A 23,618-nucleotide genomic window follows, 5' to 3' on the forward strand; every position below is an offset into this window, starting at 1 on the left:
AGCAGTGAGGAAAGGCCAAAGACATGTAGGTAGAGCTGAACCCAGAAGAAGAGATTGGAAGAAGGTGACAGAGAAATGGGACTTGACAGACACCGAGTGTAAGTGCTAAACACTTACTGAGCCAGACTTGTGATGAGGTGATCACTGGACTGTTTGGCCCAAGAGGAAGCTGAGGTTCAGAGAGAGAGAACAGGACTTGTTTGCCCCAGGCTACTCAACAGCACTCAAAGGATGCAAACAGATTGATTGCAAAGCCTGTACTCTCTCTCTAGCTGCCCCTCGGGGTTTGGGGATTTTATGGCTACAGCAATGTGGCAAAGAAAGCAGGAAGTCTATATGAGGGACCTCTCTTTGCCGGCCACTGGAGCCAGACCAGGGGCTGCCTTGAGGCACTGAGACCTGTATCAGGCTGGCTTATGGGTAGAACAGGGTCCCCAAGCCTCTTGAGACTGGGTCTCCACTCTTCATCCTTCAGCTTGAGCCATGTGCAGCAGGGGAAGAAAGGACAGCATAGCAAAGGCATCCCTCCATAGGGCTATCGTCAGGATGTGTGAGGTCATGTTGGGGGCTGCTCAGATAGGGGACCTGGTCAGGTCAGGGAATAGGGTTTGTGGCTTCTGCCCAAGCCCTGGCTTCTCAGAATCCTGCCTCTCCCAGCCCAAATCATCTCCCTAAGAGAAAGGCTGAGGCCTTCCCCATTTCTCCTGCAGCCTCTCTCGAGTCCTACGTTGGTAACACTCACAGCTTCTGACCCTAACACCGAAACTGCATTGTAATTTGCCCCTTGTCCCCGGCCCATCGTCTCAGCAAAGACAACCACACAGAGTGCATCTGTAGGAATGCTTTATTGTTCCACTAGGGGGGGGGGTCACATGGACCATGCTCTCCACCTCCCCTGTCTCGTCTTATGTGCCCTTCCCGCCGAGGCTTTCCAGACCCCTTCCCCCACCCAACAGATTATGGTACACTCATAATAGAATGTGTGTGTGTGTGTGTGTGTGTGTGTGTGTATAGATGTGTGTGTGTGTATATATATGTATCTATATATACACAAATACATTTTTTATATTCTGACTGTACAGTATTTACAGGTACAAATAAAATAGATAGATAGGTTTAAACATTACAACTGACTGGCTGGAACCCATCCCACTCCAGTTTATTCATCCAAAAATAATAATAAAGCACCAGCTGGCGTTTGGCATTTGACTTTGCACATGAACCAAGATGGTTGGTGGGTGGGATAGGTCAGGTTTGGATCAAGCCCCAGCAGGCTGCGATGACATTATGCCCTTCCATCTGACTGGCTGGCTGCTTGAACCAGGGGCCAGGTCTCTGCTGGAGGAAGGGACTGTCATATCAGCCTGCTACCGCAGGCAGCAAGAGCAGGAAAAGAGACGCGGACACAGATAGTGTCTCCTCACCACCATTTGCTTTTGCTCAGCCCGTGTGGTGGGAGCGAGGCTGTTTACCCTCTAGACATGGCAGTGCATGGCCAGTGGCTACACAGGACCCCAGGGAGTGGCAGATAAAATATGGGGTCCGAGTCAGGGAAGATTGGTTCATTGGTCTCTTGAGATCTGAGAAAGGAAGGTTCCCCCCACTCTCACATCCCAAGCTATCCCAAATCGTCATGTCACCTACTGGAATCCATCAGTGCCCCCTCTTTAAATCAGCCTCATAAAAATCAGCATCATATTTACACAAATCAAACAGCTCATGGTGGCTGGGGCTGCCCTGTGCTCTGCCCCTGTGCCCATCCACTCCAGTCCAAATTCTCTGCAAAAACCAGTTTAGGACCAATGTTGGGCCCAAAGGCACTGCCAGAACCTCCTGTCCAAACTCAAAGGGACCCTAGCACCAAACAGGATGGCTTGGCCTCTCAGAATGGCAGAGAGCTAGGAGCACACACTACTCTCTGCCTCTTCACCCCGCAGGCAGAGGAGCTGGGAAGGCTTCAGGGTGACTGGTGGCTCCTTGGACTTGAAGGGCAGTAGCCATCTTCCTGCTCCAAAAATGACTCCTCTCTCTCGGGAGGGCAGAACACAGGTTTGGGGGTGGAGGTGGAGTGGAGACAGGACACTGAAATTCTCTTTTCCTTCCCTGTACATATGGAGGAGCTTCAGGAAGTAAGGGCGACCGCATGGCCTTGGCTCTACCCTTGGAAGCAGCATCCATCCGGGGGCTGCTCTGCTCTCATTCCCCCTCACTGCGCTGGTGCCAGGGGGCCTGAGTGGTGCCACTCTGGGATCAGGCCAAGGCTCACAACTTTGTCTCAGGGCCAGCTGCCTGCAGGGTCGGGAAGGAGTCCCGGATCTTTGCCACCTCCATGGCACACAGGTGCCCGAAGACTTTGTTATACCAGTCAGGAGAACGGCCCCTGGGGAAGTAGAAGCAGGAAGGCATGAGCCGTGGGTTCTTCCCTGGAGCCCTTGCCAGGGACAAGGAAGACAGGACTTGCTCCCCAGGATCAGGGGCATGGGGTAGAGGTGGGGGGCTGCAGGGCTGAGGTGGCCTGGTACCTGAGGTCAGCGCGGCAGATGTGAGTGAGCCGGGAGCGGCCCAGGCCGCAAGGTTCCATGAGGTACTGGGAAGTGAGCATCAGGGCCCGCACTCCCGACTCTGGCACGGGTTGCTCAGGATCCAGGGACTGAGAGACGAGGAGGCAACCCCCACGGGGCAGGTCAGAGCGCCACATCCTGTGGGGAAGGGACGCACACATTCAGCTTCCTGGCGCCGGTTCCCACCCCACCTCCCCAGTCCCCCAAGTACAGCAGGGTGACAGCTCAAGCTCCTCACCGGAGCACCACAAAGTCGCGGCAGGGATGGGGTGCCATGCTGTCGGTGACGTAGTGGTACAGCTCCACACCTGGCATCAGGGCTTCCAACACCTGGGCCCGCAGAAGGTCCTCATCCCAGAGGGCCCTCTCCCGCAGGACACGGTGTAGCACCACGGCCGGAGGGGCAGCCACTTCTGTGGATGCCTTCCACACACACAGCGGGTGCCCATCTGGTGCCTGCGAGGCACAGGAGTGGGGATGGGGGAAGCTGTCAGGGCTGGAGAACTGCCAATCCACCCCTGGGCCCCGGCCTGCCCTCACTCCAGCCCCCAACAAGGGAAGATGGCAGGACTACTCCGCTAACCCCAGCCAGATCCAGACAGGCCAGCCCTGTGCTCCCTGTCCTCTTTCTCCTTTCCAGATTTCTGCTCCTCCGCTTGCTCAAGAGCACAAAGAGATGACAGGACACACATTCTCTGAGGTCTACTAGGCTCTACCAAGCAATGGGCACAGTGCTTGGAATTTCTGGAACTGAATATGGTGGTCATCCTCAAGGAACTCCCCATCTAGTGTGGGAAGTGTAACACGTGCATGGCAACAAAAGCTGCCAGTTCCTGAGTCTTTTGCATGTGCCAGGCCCTGTGCAAGCTTCTTACCCTGACCCTGTACGGAAGCTTTTACTATGACCGGTTTATCCATGGCAAACCTTGGGCTTGCAGTCTTACTTATAATCAGAATCCAAGAAAGAACATGGCTAGTGCCAAGAGAAGGACAGAGAGAAGTCACCTCCAGCCTGGGGCATGACTAGAGGCTCTGAATGGAGAAGGGGCATATCAAGCTGGGGCTGAAAATGACTGCGGAAATATAATGCTTGGGGCAGGTCCTTCCAAGCAGGAGGACAGCAGGGGCAGAAGCACAAAGGTGGAAACGTGAGGAGCTCAGCATGACTGCAGTGCAGGTAGGGATGGCAGGTGAAGCTCAAAAAGTAGTGACATGTCTGGAGTGGGCTTTTGGGAAGATAATTCCGGCAGGTGCTCCCTGAGAGAGAGCCCTGGTCTCATTTGCTTCTCACTTCCTTAAGGTCCTTGCTCTGCTGGCTGACATTCTCCAAGTATCAGGCGGAAGCACAGCGAGATGGGCGGGGACAGCTCCTTCCTTGAGGATCCCTGCACACAGCCTGCACTCTGCCCTCTCCCGGCCCCATGGTCACCCTGGGCAGTGTGGTCCTCACCTTCTTGCAAGCCAGCTCCGTGTGCTGGGGCCCTGGCACACTCATCCAGCCCTTGAAGCGCTCAGCGGCATCACGCAGCAGCTCCTGGATGCTCTCTTCCATGTAGAGGCTCAGGCTCATGCCAGAAGCTCGGGCCTGCCGCAGCTCAGCCAGGGCTGGGCCAGGAGGGCTGAGCTCAGCTGCACTGTAGGAGCCACACAGTTGTAGCACCATGTCCTGGGGCACCTGGGAGAGTACACACACCAGGCTGGGGGCCATGGGAAGCAGCAGAGTCAGGGACCCCCAGTCCCAGAGCCCACGGGGTCTGCCAGGTTCATTTTAAGGGAGTGGAGAGACCTGGCTACTGTGGTGTGGTAGATGAAAAACTTTGTAGGGGAAGAGCTGAAAGTAGGACATTGAAGCATTATGTGTCAAGATGCGCCCTATCCCTGACTTAGGGCACAAAGGTCATGCAAGTTGGTTCTGCCGGGTCTGGGAAGTAGGCACCATGGCCTAGAGTGACTCACCTGGAAAAGTTTCTTGCAGTCACTGATCATGTGTGATAGGCCCTGGGTGGCAGCCATGTTCTCACTCAAGTCCCCAGGGCCTGGCCGGCCAACCAGGCTGCGCTTGCTCTTGATCCTGGAGGGAAGGGCCAGGAAGAGAGGCTGGCACGAGGGCACAAGCCAAGCTCCCCAGAAGCCTGTTTGCCAGTCCTGAACACAAAACAACCTGCTGCCCTTTTGAAGACCCTGCTTCACAGCATCCAACCAGCCCAGGGTCCCTGAGGAGTCAGGCTGGCCCCTTGTGGTGATGCCTGGGAACTGCAGTGCCAATCATCCAGGGCCAAAAAGCCAATGGGGCCCAAACCCTTCCTGCTTGGCCCTGCCATGCCTTGCCCTGTTTCACCTGGGGGAGGGGTTATCCTTCTTGGAGACGTTGAGGTGGAAGATGGAAGGTGCCAGGCACACAGCCAGGTTACCAGCTGTCATCTGGTTTTCCTCAGCAGAGGCAATGTCGCTTAGGAAATAGAGCAGGGTCTGTAGCACCTCTCGGTTCTCATCGGGGAGCAGCAAGGTGGCGGCTTGCGCAGCTGCCAACCATTGATCCTTGGGGAGGACTGTGAGGAAGGCAGACAGAAGGGCTTCCTTATTCCCCAAGAGCCTCTGGCAGCAAGCTTCCTGCTTCCAGGAATGCAGAAGGCACAGTGGTCCCAAGGGGAAGTGGGTGAGGGGGAAGGTGGACCCTGGGAGGTCTCTGGGTGCTAGGTCAAGCCCAGCTGTAATGTGAAGAGTGAGCTTGGGGAAGTCCCTGCCATTCCTCAGGGCCTCAGTCCATATAATGGGTTTGGGGAATAGAATGTGGTCTCTCTAAGGACCTTTCCAACTCGGCATAGTAAATCTTCCACTGAGCTCAAGGGCGCAGCTACACTTGCCTGCACAAGGTTTATCCTCCACAAGCCCTAGGATTCAGGGAGGCCGAGAACCTGGCAGGTTACTGAGGATAGGTGCAGGAGACTCACGCTGGTAGATCTGTAGGAAAGTGGTAGTGAGCTTGCTGGTGAAGATTGGCTCAGGCAGGTCCCGGAAATACTGCTTCAGCAGGTCAGCCACATCATAGGCAGACTGGCCTTCATAGCAGACGTTGTCGGGGGAGGTCTCATTCATTTGACGCAGGTTCTGGATCCTGGACTTCACCCCGGATTTGCGGAAGATGCCCACCTGGCCCATGCAGGGGAGGGAGAGAGGGAGACATGCAGGGGTGGGAGGGAGACTGTGAGGCCAGCCCTAAACCGGGTGTTAGGAGTGTAGGCCACCCCAGAGACATCCAAGCCTGGCAAGCTTCCTGCTGGGCAGGGTAGGAGAGAAATGGCAAAACCAAAGAGAAGGGTTTTTATAGCCTTGCGGCCAAGGATAAAGATGGCTTTAGTGGAGATAAGTAGGAAAACGAGGACCTAGGCTAAGGAGGGCTCCTGGAAGGTGGGGGTTAATGCGCCTGGGCCAGAAAAAAGCTGGCACAGAGCCAGGCAGAAGGGAGCTTTAGGTCCATCCTTGTTGGGCCTTCCTGAGGATAGGAAAAGTCTCTGGTGGGCCAGCCCAAACCAGGGGGAAGGCCAGAGCAGCTCCCCTCCCTAATCCCTCAGCCTTGGACTTCCTTCCCATCACCACCTCTCTTTGTGCTCCCCAGAAGGCCTCACCTGGTCCAGGCACTGGCTACGCAGGTAGCGCATGGCTTGCTGAATGCTCTGGGGTAGTGGCTGGCCTGTGCGCTGCACATGGATGAGGGGTGGCACCCCAAACACATGCTGACCCCGGTAGTCCGGTGTCTTGTTCCTCTTCATGAACTTGGGCACTGACCTGTTTGGGGGAGGGACAAAAGATCAGGAACAAGGATGGGGTAGGCCCAGACACAGCTTGGAGACTCTGTCTGCAGTCTTGGGGGACTCAGGTGTGGGTGAGCAGGGTAAGAAACATGCCATCTCCCCAGAGGCAACATTCATCGAGCACCTGCTCTGGGCCCAGTCCTAGGGAGTCCCAGAGGAACACAGGGAGCTCTCAGTCTGGTCAAGGAGATGACTGCATTGAGAGGCAGTGACAATACATGTGGCCAGGAGTGGGCCAAGAACTTAGGGGAAGACCCACGTGGGAGGGGAATTGTATGTACCTAGGGGGTCAGGGAAGGCTTCAGAGAGAAGGTGGAAATTCAGCTGGCTCTTAAGGGATGGGTAGGCCTTGTCCCAGCGGATAAATGGGAAAAAGACTTTCCAGGCAGAGAGAACAGCATGGGCAAAGGCAAAGAGGCAGGAACAAGAGCATGGTGCATTCAGAGTAGGGCAACTAGTCTGCTGGCCTGTATGGTGGTGTTGCTTGGGTATGGCGGACTAAAGAGCCTGACAGATGAGGCGGGGTTGGAACGTGAAAGGATCATGATGGGAAGGAAACTGGACCGTATTCTTTGGCAATGGGGAGCCACAGGAGGGTATCTGTCAGGAGAGTGACCACCAAAGATGCATATTAGGACAATCTCCCTGGTGGCAGCATGGAAATTGGGATGGAGGAAGTATAGCTGGGGGGCCTGGGGTCCCTACCCCCACCCTACCCCTCCTCATTCATGGCACACACTCATGTGAATCCCATGTGCATCCCCCACAGACATACATTTGCCACCCAGAGCCACGCTGACCTCTCCAGCCTCCTGGCACATCCCACCACTCCACTGGACTAGGGGCTCCATCTGCCTGCACCCACCTTCTGAGGGGGACCCTCCCAGGGCCCTGGAGTGGGGGCAGAGAGGGATCCAGGACTTGGATGAGCAGCTTGGCGCCCACCATGGCCCAGGACTCACCAGACCCAGCCCTGTTTGTGGGGGACAGTGTACTTCTCCATGAAGGCAGTGAGCCGCAGCAGTGAGCCCTTGTGCAAGAGGTGGATCTGGCTGGCAAACTGCCGGTTGATCTCCAGTGACTCCGAGTTGAGGCTGGGCCGGTGGGAGTTCTGGAAGCTGTGCCAACGGAGCTTCCTGGTGAGGGGTGAGGGGGTAGAGAAGGCCAGAGGAGCAGGTTTCAGTAAACCTTAGCAGAATTGTGTTCTTCTGGTCTTTTTATTTTTCCCCAAAAGAAAAAATATACAAGGAGAAGAGACCACTGTCAGCATTGATGCTGGGCCCCAGGGTGGAGAAAGCTTAGTCTTGGTTTCCAGGGCTACACAGCGGCCAGATGTTGTCAGGAAGGGTGGCACAGAGCTCAGGTCCATCTAGTGCCAGCAAACAGTATCAGTCCCCCTTCCTTTCAAGACTGCAGTGGAGGGGCTGCTCTGAGAAACCCAGAATAGTGAAGCTGGGGATCAGAGACCATCTCCTGTGATGTCCTTGATTTACACATGGGGCAACTGAGACCCAAAAGGAGCCACAGTTTGCGCAAGGCCATAGCAGAGGCAGGTCCTGAACCTCACATTCCAGATTCCTGATCCCATTACTCTTTCTATTTCTCTTCTGGGAGTGGCTGCCAGCTGGCAATCACTCAGCCCCTAAGAACTTGCCCCTGTACCTTGTGATGAAGAAATTGGCTTGCGGGGGTGAGGAGGGAAAGAGGAAGGGAAGAGAGAAAGGAGGTAGGGGAAGAGATGAAGGGAGGGAGAGGGACAGGGAGATAGGGTAAAGAGAGAGAGGGGGACAACAGAAGCCCTGCCCCACCCCTACCCTGAACTCTCACCTGCAGGGTCTGGTAAGTGAGGCCCCAACACCTGAATCTCGTCGTTCACGGGGTGCTGATGGCTGGAGTCCAGCCGGGGACCCTGTGGCCTCAGTCTCGCTGGTGGAGTTCCCGCTACTGTCCAGCTCACTGGAGGAGGCCACAGTGTCAGAAATGGAGTGCCCTTCTTCCACAGACAGACTGGAGGCAGATGTGGGCTCCCCGCCTGAATTTGCCTCCTGCTCATGACCCTGGGCCAAGCCGGGGGGCCCAGCCTCTGCCAGTGCCAGGAGCGCAGCCTCATCTGGGGCCTGAGCCTGAGCCGGGACTCCTGGCTGCACATCCGCCGGGCCCAGGGCTGAGGACTCCCTGAGGGCTGGAGCCTCTCCCTGGGCCCGAGCCTCATCGGTCTGACCTTCCACTCCACTGGTGGCTATTTCTACTGATGAAGTGGCTTCCTCCTCTTCTTCCTCTTCCTTATCTCCAGGCCCCAGGTCTGGGTACATGGCCTGAGACCAGAGCTCTACCCGCTGCTGCAGCCCCCACACGTGCTGGAGGATGTCATCCAGGTGAGTGTAGCTGTCCCCACCCTCCTCCTCCTCTTCAGCCTCGGCACCAGCCAGGACAGGCTCAGCTGGGTACAGCTCAGGCATGTTGTCATAGGTGCTGGCGTGGCTGCCCGTGGAGCCACAGGAGCCCCGGCGCCCTTCATAGCCCCAGCAGCTACCTGGCTGCCGATCTGCCAGGTGGTGTCCATCCTCAGGGCACAGGCTCTCAATGGACAGGGAGCGAGGGAATGTGCCTGGCTTGTGGTCCCTGGGCACGTGCACCAGGCAGTCACCCCAGTGTGCCCGCTGAGGATGCTGGAATGTGGCCACAGGCCAGGCCTCCCAGGCCCTCTGGGTCTCAGTGCCACCGCCACTGGCTGAGGTGGCCGCCCGCTTCTTGGCCCTGTAGAGGAAGCCACGGCGACTTCGGAAAGAGGCGGCTTTGGTGGCCTTCTTTGAGGTGACTGAGCTACGCTCTGGCTCTGCTTGCCGGCTGCCACCCTTTTCCTTCCGCCTCAGAGACTCAAGGTGCTTGAGGAAGCTCCGGGAAGGGTGCTTCTTGGCTTTGTCCTGTGGAGTCTCCTGGTCCTGAGTGGGGCTGAGGAAGGGCCGACCACTTGGGCTGGGAGCACAGCGTAGCAAGGGCAGGTCCACTGGCTCGGGTGGTAGGCTCACAGTGATGGCTGGCAGGGAGGTGGCACTAAGCTCAGTGAGGACGCTCTCACAGCTGGAGGTCACTGGCAGGCCAGGGCTCGGTGGGGCCAGCAGGTCAGAGGAGCCCACATGAGACCAGCGATTACTTTCTCGCTGGAAGGCCCAGTGGTTGCTGACGGTACAATGCTCTTCCTCCTCTGAGTCTTCATTCTGGGAAGGGTGCCACAGGGTGGGGTCAGAGGTGTCCAGCCCACAAGCCCTTGCTTGGGCCCCACTCTCTGCCTCCAAACTCTTGGGGGACTTTGGGGCAAAGGGCCCTGCTCTCTAGCTGAGAACACATCCTAGGAAGGGGGAACTGGCTCTGGGATTGCTAGAAGAAGCTAGGAGTCATGGAGGAAGCCCAGATGGAGGGTAGTGGTCATCTGATCAATCAAATTCCTCCCCATTTTACAGATAGGGAAACCCAAACAAATGAGAAGCCACTTGCCCAAGGTCATACAATGTCTGCAGTAAGTCGGTGACAGAGCCAGGGCTAGAATCCAAGCATCTTGACCTCCTGTTCTCAGCAGCCTCCCAGTGAGTCTCTAGCCTATACTCTTAGATTAGAATCCCAGAATGGCAGAGCTAGAAAGGATATTTTAGATTTTCTAGTTTTCTAATTTGCAAAGTGGGGAAACTGAGGACCAGAGAGGGGAAGAGGCTTGTCCAAGGTTACTGAAAAGTCAGTGCAAAGCTGGGACCAGCCACCAGGTGTCTCCTGCTTCCCGGGCCAGTGCTCTGGCAACTTGGAGATGACAGGACTCTGGTAGAAAAAGCTCCAGAGAAAAGCCACAAAGCCTGACCCCAGGGAAGGATGGGTTCATCCAGCCCACATTCCAGGGCTACATGCAGACCAAGAGCCCTCTCCATTTCTACAATCCCAGATTGGCGGAGTCAGAAAGGCCTTTGGAGGCTATTAATGCCACCCCCAATTCACTGCAGAGATGGAGAAAATGAGGCTCAGTGGGGTAAGACCCTGTGGGGTGAGGTTGGGGATCCTGACTTCTAAGACCATATAGGCCATGATTTTCCATCACATTATTCTGTCTCTGCCCCCTAGTCAAGGATTTTTTGCCATCACAGAGCAGTGTAGGCAGATGGATTTCCCTGAGGGACGGCCATCACTAGGTCAGGTTATTAGTAAGTCCAGGAGGGAGGGGTGGGCTGAGGGGGGTGGGTAAGGCTGCGGGCCAGGGTACTTGTTCTCACACCCCAACTTTGAGACCAGGCTCACCAAAACCCAGCAGCCTCACACAGCCCCCTACACCCCACTCCCAGGCTGGAGCAAGGCACCGCTCCAGACAGCCCAGACTCACAGGACACTGGAGCTAGTTTCATAAGTGGTTTTTGTTTGACCTGGGTTCCCCATGGTACCACAAGACCACAGAGCCTACTCTTGTCCTAACTCACCTGCTTGCATTGAAAATGAACCTCCAGTTTCATCGAGGCACAACTGTTCAAGGTCATCAGCCTCCTGCAAGGAAACAAAGCAAGGTTCACTCAAGGGTCCCAAGCCCCAGAGCCTGCAAGGCATAGCCTGCCAAGACACTCCCAAGATGCCACCCACTGCTTTGCGTGCCCAAGACATCAAAACTTCTCCCAAGGGCTTCCCTGGTGGCGCAGTGGTTGGGAGTCAGCCTGCTGATGCAGGGGACACGGGTTCATGCCCCGGTCCGGGAAGATCCTACATGCCGCGGAGCGGATAGGCCCGTGAGCCACGGCCACTGAGCCTGTGCGTCCAGAGCCTGTGTTCCGCAACGGGAGAGGCCACAGCAGTGAGAGGCCTGCGTACTGCAAACAAACAAACAAACAAAAAACTTCTCCCAAGTCCCCGTGTTCATGAAGGTTTCAGTGCCAGACACGATGCTGTGGAGATTATGGGCTCTGCCCTCTGGGAACATGTAGATGTGGAAAAACCCACTACAGAGATGGGACATGTTCAAAAACAGAGTAGACAGAAGGCACAGGAGGCACACAGGGGGTGGGGCAAGGAACTTCCATGAAGGCAGGGGAATGCAGTCAGGGAAGACTCACTGGAGAACAGAAATAGGATTCAGAGGGAGAGAGAAACAGGAAGTCATATACCAGGCTTCGATAAGAGCCTGTGACAATGTAGAGGGAAATGGTCAGTAAACAGACCAGTGTGTGTGTGTGAGGGGAGGACTGAGGCTGATAAGGTCAGTCAAAGCCAGGTTGCAAAAGGCCTCAGGTGTCATGCTAAAAAAGCTTTGGACTTCTCCCTGCAGACAGCAAGACATTTGAAGCAGAGGAGCACCCACTGGGAAGCTGACTCTGGTGGCTATAGGGAGGCTGGATCAGAGCAAGGAGGGGAATGCAGAGCCGGAAGGCAGGAAGGCCAGTTAGGAGGATGAATCCAAGAAGTCGTGGTTTGGCCTCAAACAAGTAGAGAGGGGACAAACCAGAGGAATTTTTGGAGGCTCTAACTGAAGGGAAAAAAGAATCAAGGCTAGACCTTGGCTTTCTAGTGCCTGGGTGGGTGAGGATGTCACAGACACAGTAGACAGAGTGAACAGCGTGACTGCAGCAGATGAGCTTTGTTAATAGGCAGGCTCCTCCTCTGTCAGAGGGGACAAGGATTGCTTTTTCCCATGAGGAAGCCTCAAGCCAGGCCCTTGACCTCCCATGTCTGGCCCTTAGCACCCCTACCTGCACAAGGCCCCCAAAGAGTCCTCGTCCAGAAAACCGTGATCCTTCTTCACAGAGCCAATATCCACAGGAAACGAACCTTCTGTATGCCAGAGAAAAGCCAAGATGAGTTGAGGGTGGCAGGTTAGAAACTCAGTGCTAGTGACCCTTGAGTGAGAAGAAAGGGGCCCAGGAAGTGGGGAGGCAGGCAGGCGAGAGCTGAGCAGGAGAAAGGCTGCAGTGAAGGAGGGGCCCAAGGGAGCTCATGGTTGGCCGTTGGGGGAAGGTCAAGGAAAGGATAGGAGGGTCAAGCTGGACAAGAGGACCCATCAGTCAGTTTTGGCAGGTCTATGGGGGACGGCAGGCTAGAGGCCCTGAGTTGCTGCCAAGAGCCCATCTGGGCTCCTCCAGTCCCCTCTGCATCTTGGGCTGCTCAGACAGGGAACCTCTTCCCTGACCCAAGGTGAACCAGGGAGACCAGGGAGAGAGCAAGGACAATGTGCAGCCAAACAACACCTTGCTTCCCCTACTGCTCAGAGCAAGGGTACCCACTCCCTGGGGTCTGGGAAGAGGATGGGAAAGAGGAAGGAGTGGGGGAAAAGGAAAGAGCATCCCCCAAATCCCACACCTCTCTGCCTTACTGGTAAAACAAGCCCACGGACTCATTTACTATTATCAATTGAGCATCGACTTTGTGCCAGGCACTGGGGACACAACAGTGAATGAGACTAAAATGATCCAAGCCTACATGGAGTTTACATTGTCACAGGGGCAACAGAGAGTGAACAATATGTGAGAGAAACAAGCTATGCAATTATAAATGCTAGCAAAGACATGAGCCAGGGTGATGGGGTAAAGAGAGGCCTTGCTAAGGTGGTGACTTCTGAGCTGAGCCCTGAAGAGCAAGAAGGGGTCAGCCGTGCAAAGAGCCTGGGAGAAAGTCCCAGGCAGGACCAAAACTAAGCCTCCAGGGAGGGCTAGAGCCTGGTGTGAGCAAGTGGTAGAAAGCAGCCCAGAGAGTAGTGAGCAAAGCAGAGAGAAGTATGTGGAAGCTGGACGATGCAGTCTCATTGGCGGGAAAAAAGTGCTGATGCTCACTTCATTCTGGGTGTGCTATGAAGCCAGTGGAGGAGTAACACAAAGCAGAGTAACTGCTTTGTGTAGTCAGGCCTGCACTCCCAGGGTCCCTCCAGCTGCTGTGCATTCAGAGTAGAGGACGGAGCACAGAAAGGAGGCTGCAGCACTAGGCCAGGCAAGCAGGTCACACCTCTGTGGCAGTGAAGGTGGTAGGAAGTGGATGGATTCAAGATATATTCTGGAGGGAGAAGGGACTTGCTGGAGGGTTAGATATGCGGACAAAGGAAAAGAGGAATGGAGGATGATGCCTGGATGTGGGGCTTAAGTGGTGGTGGTGCCATCAGGTGGTGATATCTGAGACGTCTGTCAGAAAGCTAAGCAGAGATACTGAATTCGGAGTTGAAGAGATGAATCTGGAGCTTGGGACTGAGGTCTGGACAGAGAGGCATTGGGGAGTCATCAGAATATACATGGTACTTGGACAAGGATCTCCTGGGAGAGAAATGTCGAGCAAGAAGAGGGGCCAGGATGGAGCCCTGGGATACCCTTAACAACTAGGAGCAGTTAGAGGAAGCCGAGTCAGCTAAGGAGACTGAGAGTGGCAGCCAGAGAGACAGCCGGGAGAAGAGGACATTCTAGGAGCTGAAGTGAGTGGCCAACTGTGCTGAATGCTATTGAGAGACTAAGTCAGGACTGAGAAGTGACCGCTGAATTTGACCACATGGAGATCTCTGGTGAACTTGACAAGGGCTGTTTTGTTGGCGAGGTAGGGATGAAGCCAGGGTACAGTGCGGGTGTGGGAAGAAGAGGGGAACTGAAAACAGCAAGTATGAACAACTCTAGAGAAAAACAGAAAAATGAAGGAAAGCAAAGAAATAAGGTCATGGGGAGGGAAGGTGAAAGCAGGGCTGCCAGGGTGCACCCTCCATGTTGCATCTATGTAAATAGGGTTCTCAGAAACAGTGCAAAGCAGATGTGGTGGTACAAAGCAGCAGCCCAGCTTGAGACAAGATACTTTAACACATGGGTGACTGCAGAGCTTGTGAGAGCTGATGAGCGTGCAGGAGAGAGGACAGGATGGTGTAGGAGAGAGGTTGTAACTACGGGAGCAGGACCAGGGTACGCAGCTTTTTGTGTGGTTGAAGAAAAGATCTGAGGGACCCCATTTTCCAGCTGAAAAATGGAGGGATAAGGCAAGTTTGGGGGTGGGGAAGGGGGAGCCACTGAGTGGCCTTACCTTCAAAAAGCTGAGCATACTGAGGGAATCCTGTCGCTCGGAGCCACCTGCATGCTTTTTTGGCCTCAGCTTCTAAAACAGATGAGGGGGAGAGAGACAGAGAAAGGAGATTAGGGGGTGCTGGCGCCAAGCCACCCTGGTGTGCACCCCTGCACCTCCAGTAGGGAGGTACCTATAGCTCTGGTGACCTAGAAATGACAACAAAAGCACAAAGAGGCTGGCACATTCACTCCATGTCACAGCTAGGATTTCCCCTCTGCTCCCCAAACCCTACTCCCGGGATGTGCTGGGACACCTCTCTTATGCTTCATTACCTGCCTGTCCCAATCCACCTCCCACTCTCCCACACCTGCCCAAGAACAGGACCACCAGCAGCAGCAACTCCCAGGAACATCTGGGGTCAAGGAATACTGCCAGGGGAAGAAACCACTGCTGTGTCTTCACCTCCCACCACCCCCGGGGAGCTACCCCCTTCCATGACCCAAATAGATAGACCATCCTAGTACAGCTAGGGATACACAATGTTTAACAGCTATTATTCTCTTTCCTATCATCATACCTAACATTCCCCAGCACCCTGATAAGCAAATCTCATTTAACACACACCATAAGCTGTGCAGATTTTAATATGCCCATTTTACATATCTCCAAACAGGCTCAGAAAGGAAGGGCTCATCTACAAGTCTCACACTTGACAAAGTAGAGTGCAGGGGCCGGAGTCCAAGCTCAGTCTGACTCCTTCTCAGGGTTCCATGTCACTGCTAACATGGCAGCTTCCCCAGTGTGCTCCCTCCCCCACCATTCACCAAGTCCCAGCCCTCCCTCCCCACGGGGCCTCCCAGGACTGTTCCGGCACTCTCCCGTGGCTTGGCCTCTTTGTGGCACAACTCAATGCTGCTTGCCAAGCTGACAGTGCTGGCCTATGGGATTCTTGGAGGGCAATGGCTGGGTTAGCCTCCCACCTCTGCTCTGAGAGCATCTGGCACAGGGTGGGGCACCCCTGCCAGCCTCAGTGGAGACTTGCAGCTGGACCGAAGCCACAAAGGAGGTCCTCCTGGCCATGGTAGGCTGAGTACCTGAAGCAGAGCCCTGGGACTGGCCAGTTCCCTACCCAGGTGGTACCAGGAATCAGTGGGGCTGGGAACATGGGACCTGGCATTGTACTTGGGGGCACAGAGAGGCTGCTGGCTCAGCAGAGTTTCTCTTCCCACGGAGTCTGGCCCCAAATATTTCTTCTACTTCCTTAGTGCCTGTGACCAGGAGACTCCAAGGAGACTGGTGGGGTTTCTCCAAGACAGGAAGAGCTCTCTCCCCAGTGCTCTCCCACAAGGAAAGCCAAGATGAGATTCTGGTAGCCAGGAATCATAAATTAAAGGACAAAAAAGGTATTTCAGAGATGCTAGATGGGTAGACAAGGGAGGGAACAGTGCAGGAAGGTGGAAGTCGGTCAGAAGAAATAACAGGCTCCTCAAGGGTCGCACACTAATGAGGATTCGATGGGGCAAAAGAGAAGGCTCTGAAGCTTCTGGAGCCCCTGAGGGCTTTGGGGGCAAATGGGTGGGGTGGGGATAAACACTTGTGCATTTCTGAAAGCATGTGCGTTGGTCGCTGCTGTCCCAGCATCTGTCTCTGCATGTAACTGTGGCCAAGTCTGCTCATGTCCATGATCCACATAGATCAGCATGGGACCATGAACCTGTGCACACTCCCCCACAGGTCCCTCGGTCTGTGCACGCACCTGCATCTGTGTGCACACGTGTGTGTGTTTTATGTCACTACAACCTTCTAACCTATGATAGAAATCTAGGAATCACCAGGACCTCTGAGAGGTACTGGAAAGTGTTTGTTCCCACAGAGCCCAGCTAGCAATACCTCAGCCCCTCTGGCAGGGGGCAATGCAAGCCCAGGAAATGATCCAGGTCTCTAGGCCAGTGATGATCTCAGGATGTGGTAAATGTAGCCCAAAGGGACTTCACACCAGCCCAGGCAGCATTTGAGGGACATGGTTTTGCTGCTAGGACAGTTGAGCCGGCTGCCACAGCCACTTCCCTGTCTCCTGCTCCTACCATGCCCCCGGGAAAAGGCCCATCCTTGTCCTCAGAGCCCCTCCAGGCAACCAGCTCTGCTTTCCTGTCATTAGGACAAAGGGAAGGTGCAAAGGAAGGACCAGGTCCGAGTTTCCAGAAAGGCAGATACATAAGGAGACAGTGACCTCTAAAGGGCCACAGGTCTAGAATGGCCACCCAAGGCAGGGGAGCCAGTCTCCAGGAACAGGTCTGCATGTCAAGAACACACCCTTGAAGACCACTGCAGCCCTCGGTCACTCGTGGCTAGAGGCAGAACAAGGAGGAGGGGGGGGAGGAGAGAGGAGTCTGCCCTTCCTGAGCCTGGAGGTGGTGGAAGAGTACAGTGATGAAGTCCTGATCTTACCCATCTGTGCCTCCTGCCTGAGTCACAAGTCCCGTGGCAGAAGGGCAGGCTGCCCACTCCCCTAATGCTCAGCAGCGGCCCTGGCCAGGGTTGGCAGGAAGGGGACCAGCTCACTCAGGTGGGCGCCAAGTTTTTTCATTCCTATGTAGAGGCCTGTAGCCCCTGCTATTCAAAGCGTGATCCCTGGACCAGCAGCACTGGCATCACCTGGGAGCTTGTTAGAAAGGCAGAATCCCAGACCTACTGAATCAGGATCTACATTTAACTAGGTCCTGAGATGGTCTGCATGCACATTCAAGTTTGAGAAGCGCTGGCATAAATCACCTAGCTCAGGGCTTTTCACCCTTGGATGCATGTTAGAGTCAGCTAGGAAGCTTTGTAAAAATACCAATCCCCCGGGGCCCCATCCCCGGAGGCCTGTTTAATTAATCTGTGGTGAGACTCTCCAAATCGGTATTTTTTAAAAGCTACAGTATGGACTGGAAAGGGCCCAAGGGACTTTACCAAGTCACAGAGTTAAGTGTCACAACTGAGACTATGACCCTGATCTTTTAATTTCATGTCCAGCGCTCTTTCCACTGCATTATGGCACCTTCCAGATGCCAGATAAACAAAGGGCTTAGACTCAAAGGAACCACCTCCAGGCCCCCAAACTTTTTTCTGCCCCTTCTGGTCTAGTGGAGTTACAAGTGTGAGTTCCAATCCTGGTTAGTCACTAGCTCTCTGACTAGCCAGTCACTAGCTCTCTGACTTTGGGCAAGTTGTTTAACCTATGACTCAGTATTCTCCTCTGTAAAATGAGAATAATAGAATCCATTTCTAATAGCTACTGAGAACATTAAATAAAATACCAGAGAGAAAAAGCACCTGGCACATTGTACCAAGCATTCAACAGAGAGTTCCTTCCCCACACTGACTGAAGGGTCCCAAGGAAAAAGAGAAAATTGGAGAAAGAGACTCAGCTAGTGTTCTCTTCTGGGTCTGGAAAGTGGCTGCATCTATATGTCTGTCAGAATTGGAGCCAGATGGCTCAAGGAAGTGAGATTAAGAGGCAGAAGTTTCAAAGAGGCCACAATAACTCCAAAAGACAAAGGAGCCAAGGAGTTAGAAGCAGGGCTCCGAATGAATCCCCAGCAGCCCTCCCTGGCAGGAATCTGGAGAATGTAATGGGTTATTACCCAACAGGATGTCAGCGACATTGGCTCCTGACAATACACCACCTCATGGAAGGCTGAGAGGCCCTGAGGCTCCCTCCCAGATGGAGCAGTCAAGGACGTAGGTCTTGGTGATTAAGGGCTGAGCTAAGGTGCTTCGCTTTGTCCCTCCCACCCATCCCAGCCTGCCCAGGCTGGGGCCAGGAGTGACCACCTACGCCCAGGAAAGTCAATCCACCTGGGGCTGGGGCCCAGGCAGCCCAGACTGAGGATTGCCTTATGTGCCTGGCAGGAAGAGTGACACTGGGTAGGCTGAGGCGAGTGAAGGAGGAATGTCTGTGGCCCCTGGTCCTGCCTCTGTGTCCAGATGTGCAGATTCCAGCAGTTTCAACCACTATGTTCTGCAGGCCATGTGCTGGCCAAGGCTAGGGTGATATGCCAGGACAGGTCAGGGACAGCACTCAGCTGGCACAAGCTGGATTCCACTGAGATTTAACCCCAGACTCTCTCCCTGGGGAGGAGCCCAACTGATCCCCTTAAGAGTTGGGGGAGACAACATACTAGAAAGCTCCAGAGTCAAATCAGGCCTCAGGGCCACACCCACAGGTCTCCCAGAGGGAGTGACAAAGAAGGAATAGCCGAGCAGCAGCGGATTGTCTCGGGGGTCAATGACAATATCTACACCTATACTTCCAAAGCCACGTCCAGGGATCCTCTTAGCATGGCACATTTTTCTATGCAAAGATGGATAGAATGAGGAGAAATGCAGGGCTTCTGTTTTTGAGAAATGCTACGTGAATGAGGGAAGAGTTCATGCACCCAGGAAAAGGGCAGCAATGTTTTCCACTGAGGAAATACAAGAATGGCCAAAGATGATAACTGAGTTGGAGAAAAAGCTTTTTCCAATCACGCTGACTCCCCCACTTGCTGTCTAAGTCATCTTAGGCAAGTTGCTTTACTCTCTAAGCTTTGGTTTCCAAATCTATAAAATGGGGACTAACAACTTTCCTGCCTACCTCTGAGGTTACTGTGTGCATCTGGTTGGCTTCTGTCTGGTTTTGAAAGCAGCTCTATGAAAGTTATCATCAGAGAGGGCTGTTTTGTTAAGACGACTTGAAATTTGTATTCACAGTCTTTAAAGTTCAGTTCAGATTGTGTCCTAGGTGTAAAGTGAGAAAGTAAGTGAGCTAGAAGGAGAATAAAAGGCAATCGGCAACAAAGCTGCCAGAGCTCAGGCCTCAGCCAGCCACTCTCTTCCCTCACCAACCCCCCCGCCACTTCTTTTCACACCACTATTGGGGAACTCAAGCCCTTTACACCTTTTGGTCACTCAGTGGGCTGTGAGACAGCTGCTGCCCAGGGCCCGGTTCAGCCTGCTCCCTCCCAACTCAAAGTCCAGCCCAGGCCTAGGGACCAGGCAAGATCCAGGGCCCAGGACAAGCAATGGGCAGATGTCACAGAGGCCCAGATCAAAGCGTCCTTGTTACTGCTGGAGCAGTCACCTGTCGACTCAGGCTACACATTATAATCTGGGGAGCTTTAAAATGCCAGTGCCTGGGCCCCAATTAAATCATGACCAATTAAATTAGACTCTCTAGGGATAGAGTTAGTTTTTGTGTTTTTGAGAGCTCTCTAGGTGATTTGAAAACACAGTCAGGATCGAGAACCGCTGCCCGAAACAGACATGACCAGCTAAAAAGCCACAGCATGGGTCTTTAGGAAGATTCTAGCTGGAGGCTATACTCAGGCCCATTCTCATCACTGGCCTGTGTTCTCTCTGGGCCCAATGAACAGTGATCTGAATGCATGTGGTAGGACAGGAGAGGGCACATCTGTGGGTGTTTGTGAAGGTAATTTATTCAAAGCTGACTCACTCCATGAGGCAGCTTTCAACAAACGTGTTTCCTTTCCCTTACTTTAGTTGCCTATTTAGAAAGGTGTCTCCCCCATGGCTCTCAATGCAGGGTGGGTGTCTCCAGCGTGATCTCTCTCACCTTCAGTGAACCCAGAAGGTAGAGCCAGTGTTCAGAGGGGTAAAGAAAGACCTGGGAGGCAGCTGTCTATGTGACAACCCAAGTTCCAAAGGTGGGCTCTGTGAGGCCATGCTGGTAGCCAAAGTAGGCAGAGGGGCCGCCTACCACTCCAGGTCCTGCTGCTGCACCTGGGAAATGCCAGGTTCTGGCAAACAGCTTCTCAGATCATTTCTCTTGGTTGATGCACATCTCAGTTCCTCTGCCCACCCCCACTCTTAGCGAGGGACCCCGCTTGAGGAGATGTTGGCCTTCCAGCAGAGGGCTCATATCTCAGTTGGCCCCAAGTGCTCACGACCAGCTCCTTCCACCCTCCCATAAGGTTACACTAAGGGGCCTTGGCCACGAGAAGAGTGCCCACCCAGCCCCGAGGTGGTGCTTCATTTGAATTTGCACAAAGGGGTCCTTGAGTTTGGTAGTGACCCTGGCATAGGTGCTGCAACAGGTGACCACCTGGCTATGCCACCTCTCTCTCTGGGGGACTGAAGGAGAGGGGTCTTCACAAGGGCCGGTACTAAGAGCTGTCATGGATGCCATGACTGCCAAGCCTTTCCCTCCTGACCTTGAAGCAGACATTCAGGGGGGTCTACCATGCACTGTCCGCTGGGAGGTCAGGTGCACCCATCATCTCTCCTGCTCCTGCTGCTCTTAGCTGGAATCACAACTTTAACTAGATTGTTCCAGGGAAGGGAGGGAGAGGGAGGAAGGGAGACTGAGACCAAAATAGCTCGCATCCCACATTCCAACCTTTGCAGGAGGGGAGCCGCAGCAAGGGCTGCCGATGTCAAGCGGCCGAGCTTGACAGTGCTGGACACTGATCAGCCTCTGGCTTGTTAGGTCAGAACTCGGGGCCCCTGCTGCACCTGTTCAGATGCAATCCTTGGTCTCTCATCTGGAGCTACAGTGGGATGCCAAGGCCCTGGGCCCACGTGAGCAGCACTTTTAGAGCCTCCCCATCACAAGTGGGGCACCACCGAGGCAAATGGCCCAGAAGAATACAGTACTGTGGGACTGGGTGGCAACAAAATGAAGACATCGAATCTTCTTGCTAGCCAGTAGCAGGTTCACACATGCGGCCCTCCCTCCTTAACACTCCATATCCATGTCATGGCCACAGGGCCGCAAGGATTCTCAACCGGAGAAAATTTTACCCTCCCCCTGGCCCCAGGAGACCTTTGGCAATGTCAGGAGACATTTTTGGTCATCACAACTGGGGGAGGATGCTGCTAGCATCTGCCAAGTAGAAGCCAGGGATGCTGCTAAACATCCTACAAACGACAGTGCAAACGACACCTCCCACAATAAAAGAAAGGCTGACTCCAGACCTGAAGTGTGAGACCAGGAGGGGCAGTTTCCTTCCACCTTACCTGGGGGCCTCATGAACCTCCAGGCATCCCCAGCCCACCTTGGGGATGTCCTGAGGAGTGAGGTGAAGAATGGATACAGTGTTCACTGGAGGTCCCTTGTCTTCGGACACTGTGGACCCCTTGCAGGGTCAGCCAAGGGGAGGTGACAGTTCTCGTTTTTGGAGTTTTTATAAATATGGAAGTGACACAAGGAACTCTCCACTGTGTTCCCACACACAAACACAAACTGTGGCCTGAGCTCTAGTATGCAGCTGTAAGTGGAGGAGGGTCATGAGGGCCCTGTGGCTAACCCAGACCTCTGGCTTGCTGTGGCTGCTTGACAATTTGGGTCCAGGGTTGGCCCAGCCTGTGGTCTCCTAGGCAAGCACTTGATGTAGCAGAGCCAAAGCAGGCAGCTGACATTCCTGCTTGGCCCAGGGCTTCCTTGTGAAAGTGAAGGTCAAAGCTGTCACGTGCTCTGCCGCAGTGGCTCCATTAGCTTTCTTGCCCGCAGGGGATCCTGTCCCAGGTGCTCTGACAAGGTCATGGTGACATGGAAAGACAGGTGTTTCAATAATCCACGTGCTACTCCATCACTTCCAGTCTGGAGCCTGGAGGCAAGAGATGCCAGCCTAACCGGTCTGGGGTAGATGGAACCGCTCTCCACTGTCGTATGGGTGGAAAGAATATTGGATTGAAGGTCGGGAGAACTACATTCTGGCCTTAGCTCCACTAGGAACTTGTCGGGTGACCTTGGGCAAGCCAGTACCTCAGTCTAAGTTGCAGTTTCCCCATCTTCTAATGGCCACTCACCAAAATCTAGATCCAGAACAGAAGTATGTGTAATTGGCAGTGGCTGGTTCGGTAGAGAGTGGAGCCTCTCCTGCACGTTCTCTTCTGGGAGACTCAAGAGAGGGCCCTCTGTAGGGACCAAGAACAAACCCATCTTTCCCTCCCAATCCAGCTCTCCTGATTTCCTGCCTCCAAAGGCATCAAACATCGAGGTTTAAACCTCCAGGCAGCCTGGTCTGTCCTCTCTCCGCTTGTGTATTTAGCCACCAACTTCTATCAATTTTTCCATCCAATGGTCACAGTTTCCCATGCCCAACCATGCCCTAGACTCTCATGCCTGGATTACTTCAGCCCTGTAAGTTCCCAGCCTCCAGGCTCTCCTCTCAACAGGTCATCCTGCCAGCTTCTTCTCCCAAGAGCCCAGCTCTGGCCTGGCCACTCTCCTACTCTGCAACCTAATGGGCTCCCCACTGCCCACTGCCCACTGCCCAGGGCAGACGTCAGACTGTTTTCCACCTCCACACTCTAGACCCAGCCTGGCTTGAAGCTGCAAATTCCTATTACTCATCAAGATGGAGGTCAAACATCACCTCCCATGAAGTCTTTGTTCCCTGACCTCTCACCAACCTCCTACCACCCAATGGCTTAGTTAAATTAAGTGGCCCCCAGGGCATTTCCCATACCTTCTTGGCAGCACATAACTCTGTCTCCCCCATTCAACTGGAGCTCCACTGCACTGGGGTCCTTTGGGTCTCAGTATCCCCACTGCTGTGTGGTATGGGCTACTGAATATTCTTGCAACATCTAGACAAGAAGTCCTGCTTCCCAACTCAACAGGGTGCAGACCTCTGACTGCACCCGCTCCTCTGGTATCCCCATAGTGAGGACACAGAACTGAGCACACACCTGCGACCCAGCAGACTGGCTGACTGGCAACCCACCCTGCCCCAAGGCAGAAACCACATAGCCAGGAACCAAGACCCAGAGATGTGAGAAGGGAAAATGAACTCTGCCTGAGGGTGGAGGCATTCTGGCCTCAAGGAGCACTTAGTTCTCCCATCCCAAGCTCCCGTGAGGTCATCCAAGCTCACTTGAGAGAAGGGCTATGTGTCATCTCCTGTTTCCCTCTCCTGGCCTGCAAAGTCTTGGCGCTCGCCCGTTTTGACCCTGGGCCACCACATCTACATCCCACCCCCACTTCCTAGTCCTACTTCCCTTTCCTTTTGCTGAGGCCAAATATAAACTCCCATGCAGGAAATGCCTTGCAGGAGCCTGGCCCCACCCTGAGATCCAGAGAAAATTGTCTCTGATAGAAAGGAAATGGGCTTGAGAGAAGTGGGGCCTGCTCTCCCTCTGGAAGCCAGCAGACACAAGCCCACCCCGGAGCCCCGCAGCAGCCAAAGGGAGGGCCAGGACGAGGAGCACAAAGGAGAGGGTCGGGGCAGGGGTGATAACAGGCATGCTCAGGCCATGGTGGGGTGAAGGG

At 54.3% G+C, this 23,618-nt stretch overlaps 1 protein-coding gene across 3 annotated transcripts in view; it reads right to left on the bottom strand.

The window, feature by feature from the left end:
* Nucleotides 1-826: 826 nt before the first annotated feature.
* The window catches only part of STARD8 (StAR related lipid transfer domain containing 8), a 58,988-nt gene continuing 36,196 nt past the window's right edge, over nucleotides 827-23,618 (bottom strand). For 2 of the 3 annotated variants that reach the window (XM_067023121.1, XM_059051478.2), the window contains exons 2-14: nucleotides 14,381-14,452; nucleotides 12,088-12,169; nucleotides 10,831-10,894; nucleotides 8,201-9,591; nucleotides 7,336-7,509; nucleotides 6,188-6,347; nucleotides 5,513-5,711; nucleotides 4,900-5,110; nucleotides 4,518-4,632; nucleotides 4,012-4,236; nucleotides 2,800-3,017; nucleotides 2,523-2,699; nucleotides 827-2,380 (exon numbers count right to left, since the gene is read on the bottom strand). In XM_067023121.1, the coding sequence (XP_066879222.1) occupies nucleotides 2,263-2,380; nucleotides 2,523-2,699; nucleotides 2,800-3,017; nucleotides 4,012-4,236; nucleotides 4,518-4,632; nucleotides 4,900-5,110; nucleotides 5,513-5,711; nucleotides 6,188-6,347; nucleotides 7,336-7,509; nucleotides 8,201-9,591; nucleotides 10,831-10,887 (3,045 nt within the window). In that variant the 5' untranslated portion in view covers nucleotides 10,888-10,894; nucleotides 12,088-12,169; nucleotides 14,381-14,452 and the 3' untranslated portion in view covers nucleotides 827-2,262. The remainder of the gene's footprint in view (nucleotides 2,381-2,522; nucleotides 2,700-2,799; nucleotides 3,018-4,011; nucleotides 4,237-4,517; nucleotides 4,633-4,899; nucleotides 5,111-5,512; nucleotides 5,712-6,187; nucleotides 6,348-7,335; nucleotides 7,510-8,200; nucleotides 9,592-10,830; nucleotides 10,895-12,087; nucleotides 12,170-14,380; nucleotides 14,453-23,618) is intronic. The other variant, XR_010838575.1, reaches the window with a different exon arrangement.

Source organism: Kogia breviceps, chromosome X (genome assembly GCF_026419965.1).
Source record: "Kogia breviceps isolate mKogBre1 chromosome X, mKogBre1 haplotype 1, whole genome shotgun sequence".
Lineage (NCBI taxonomy): Eukaryota > Metazoa > Chordata > Mammalia > Artiodactyla > Physeteridae > Kogia > Kogia breviceps.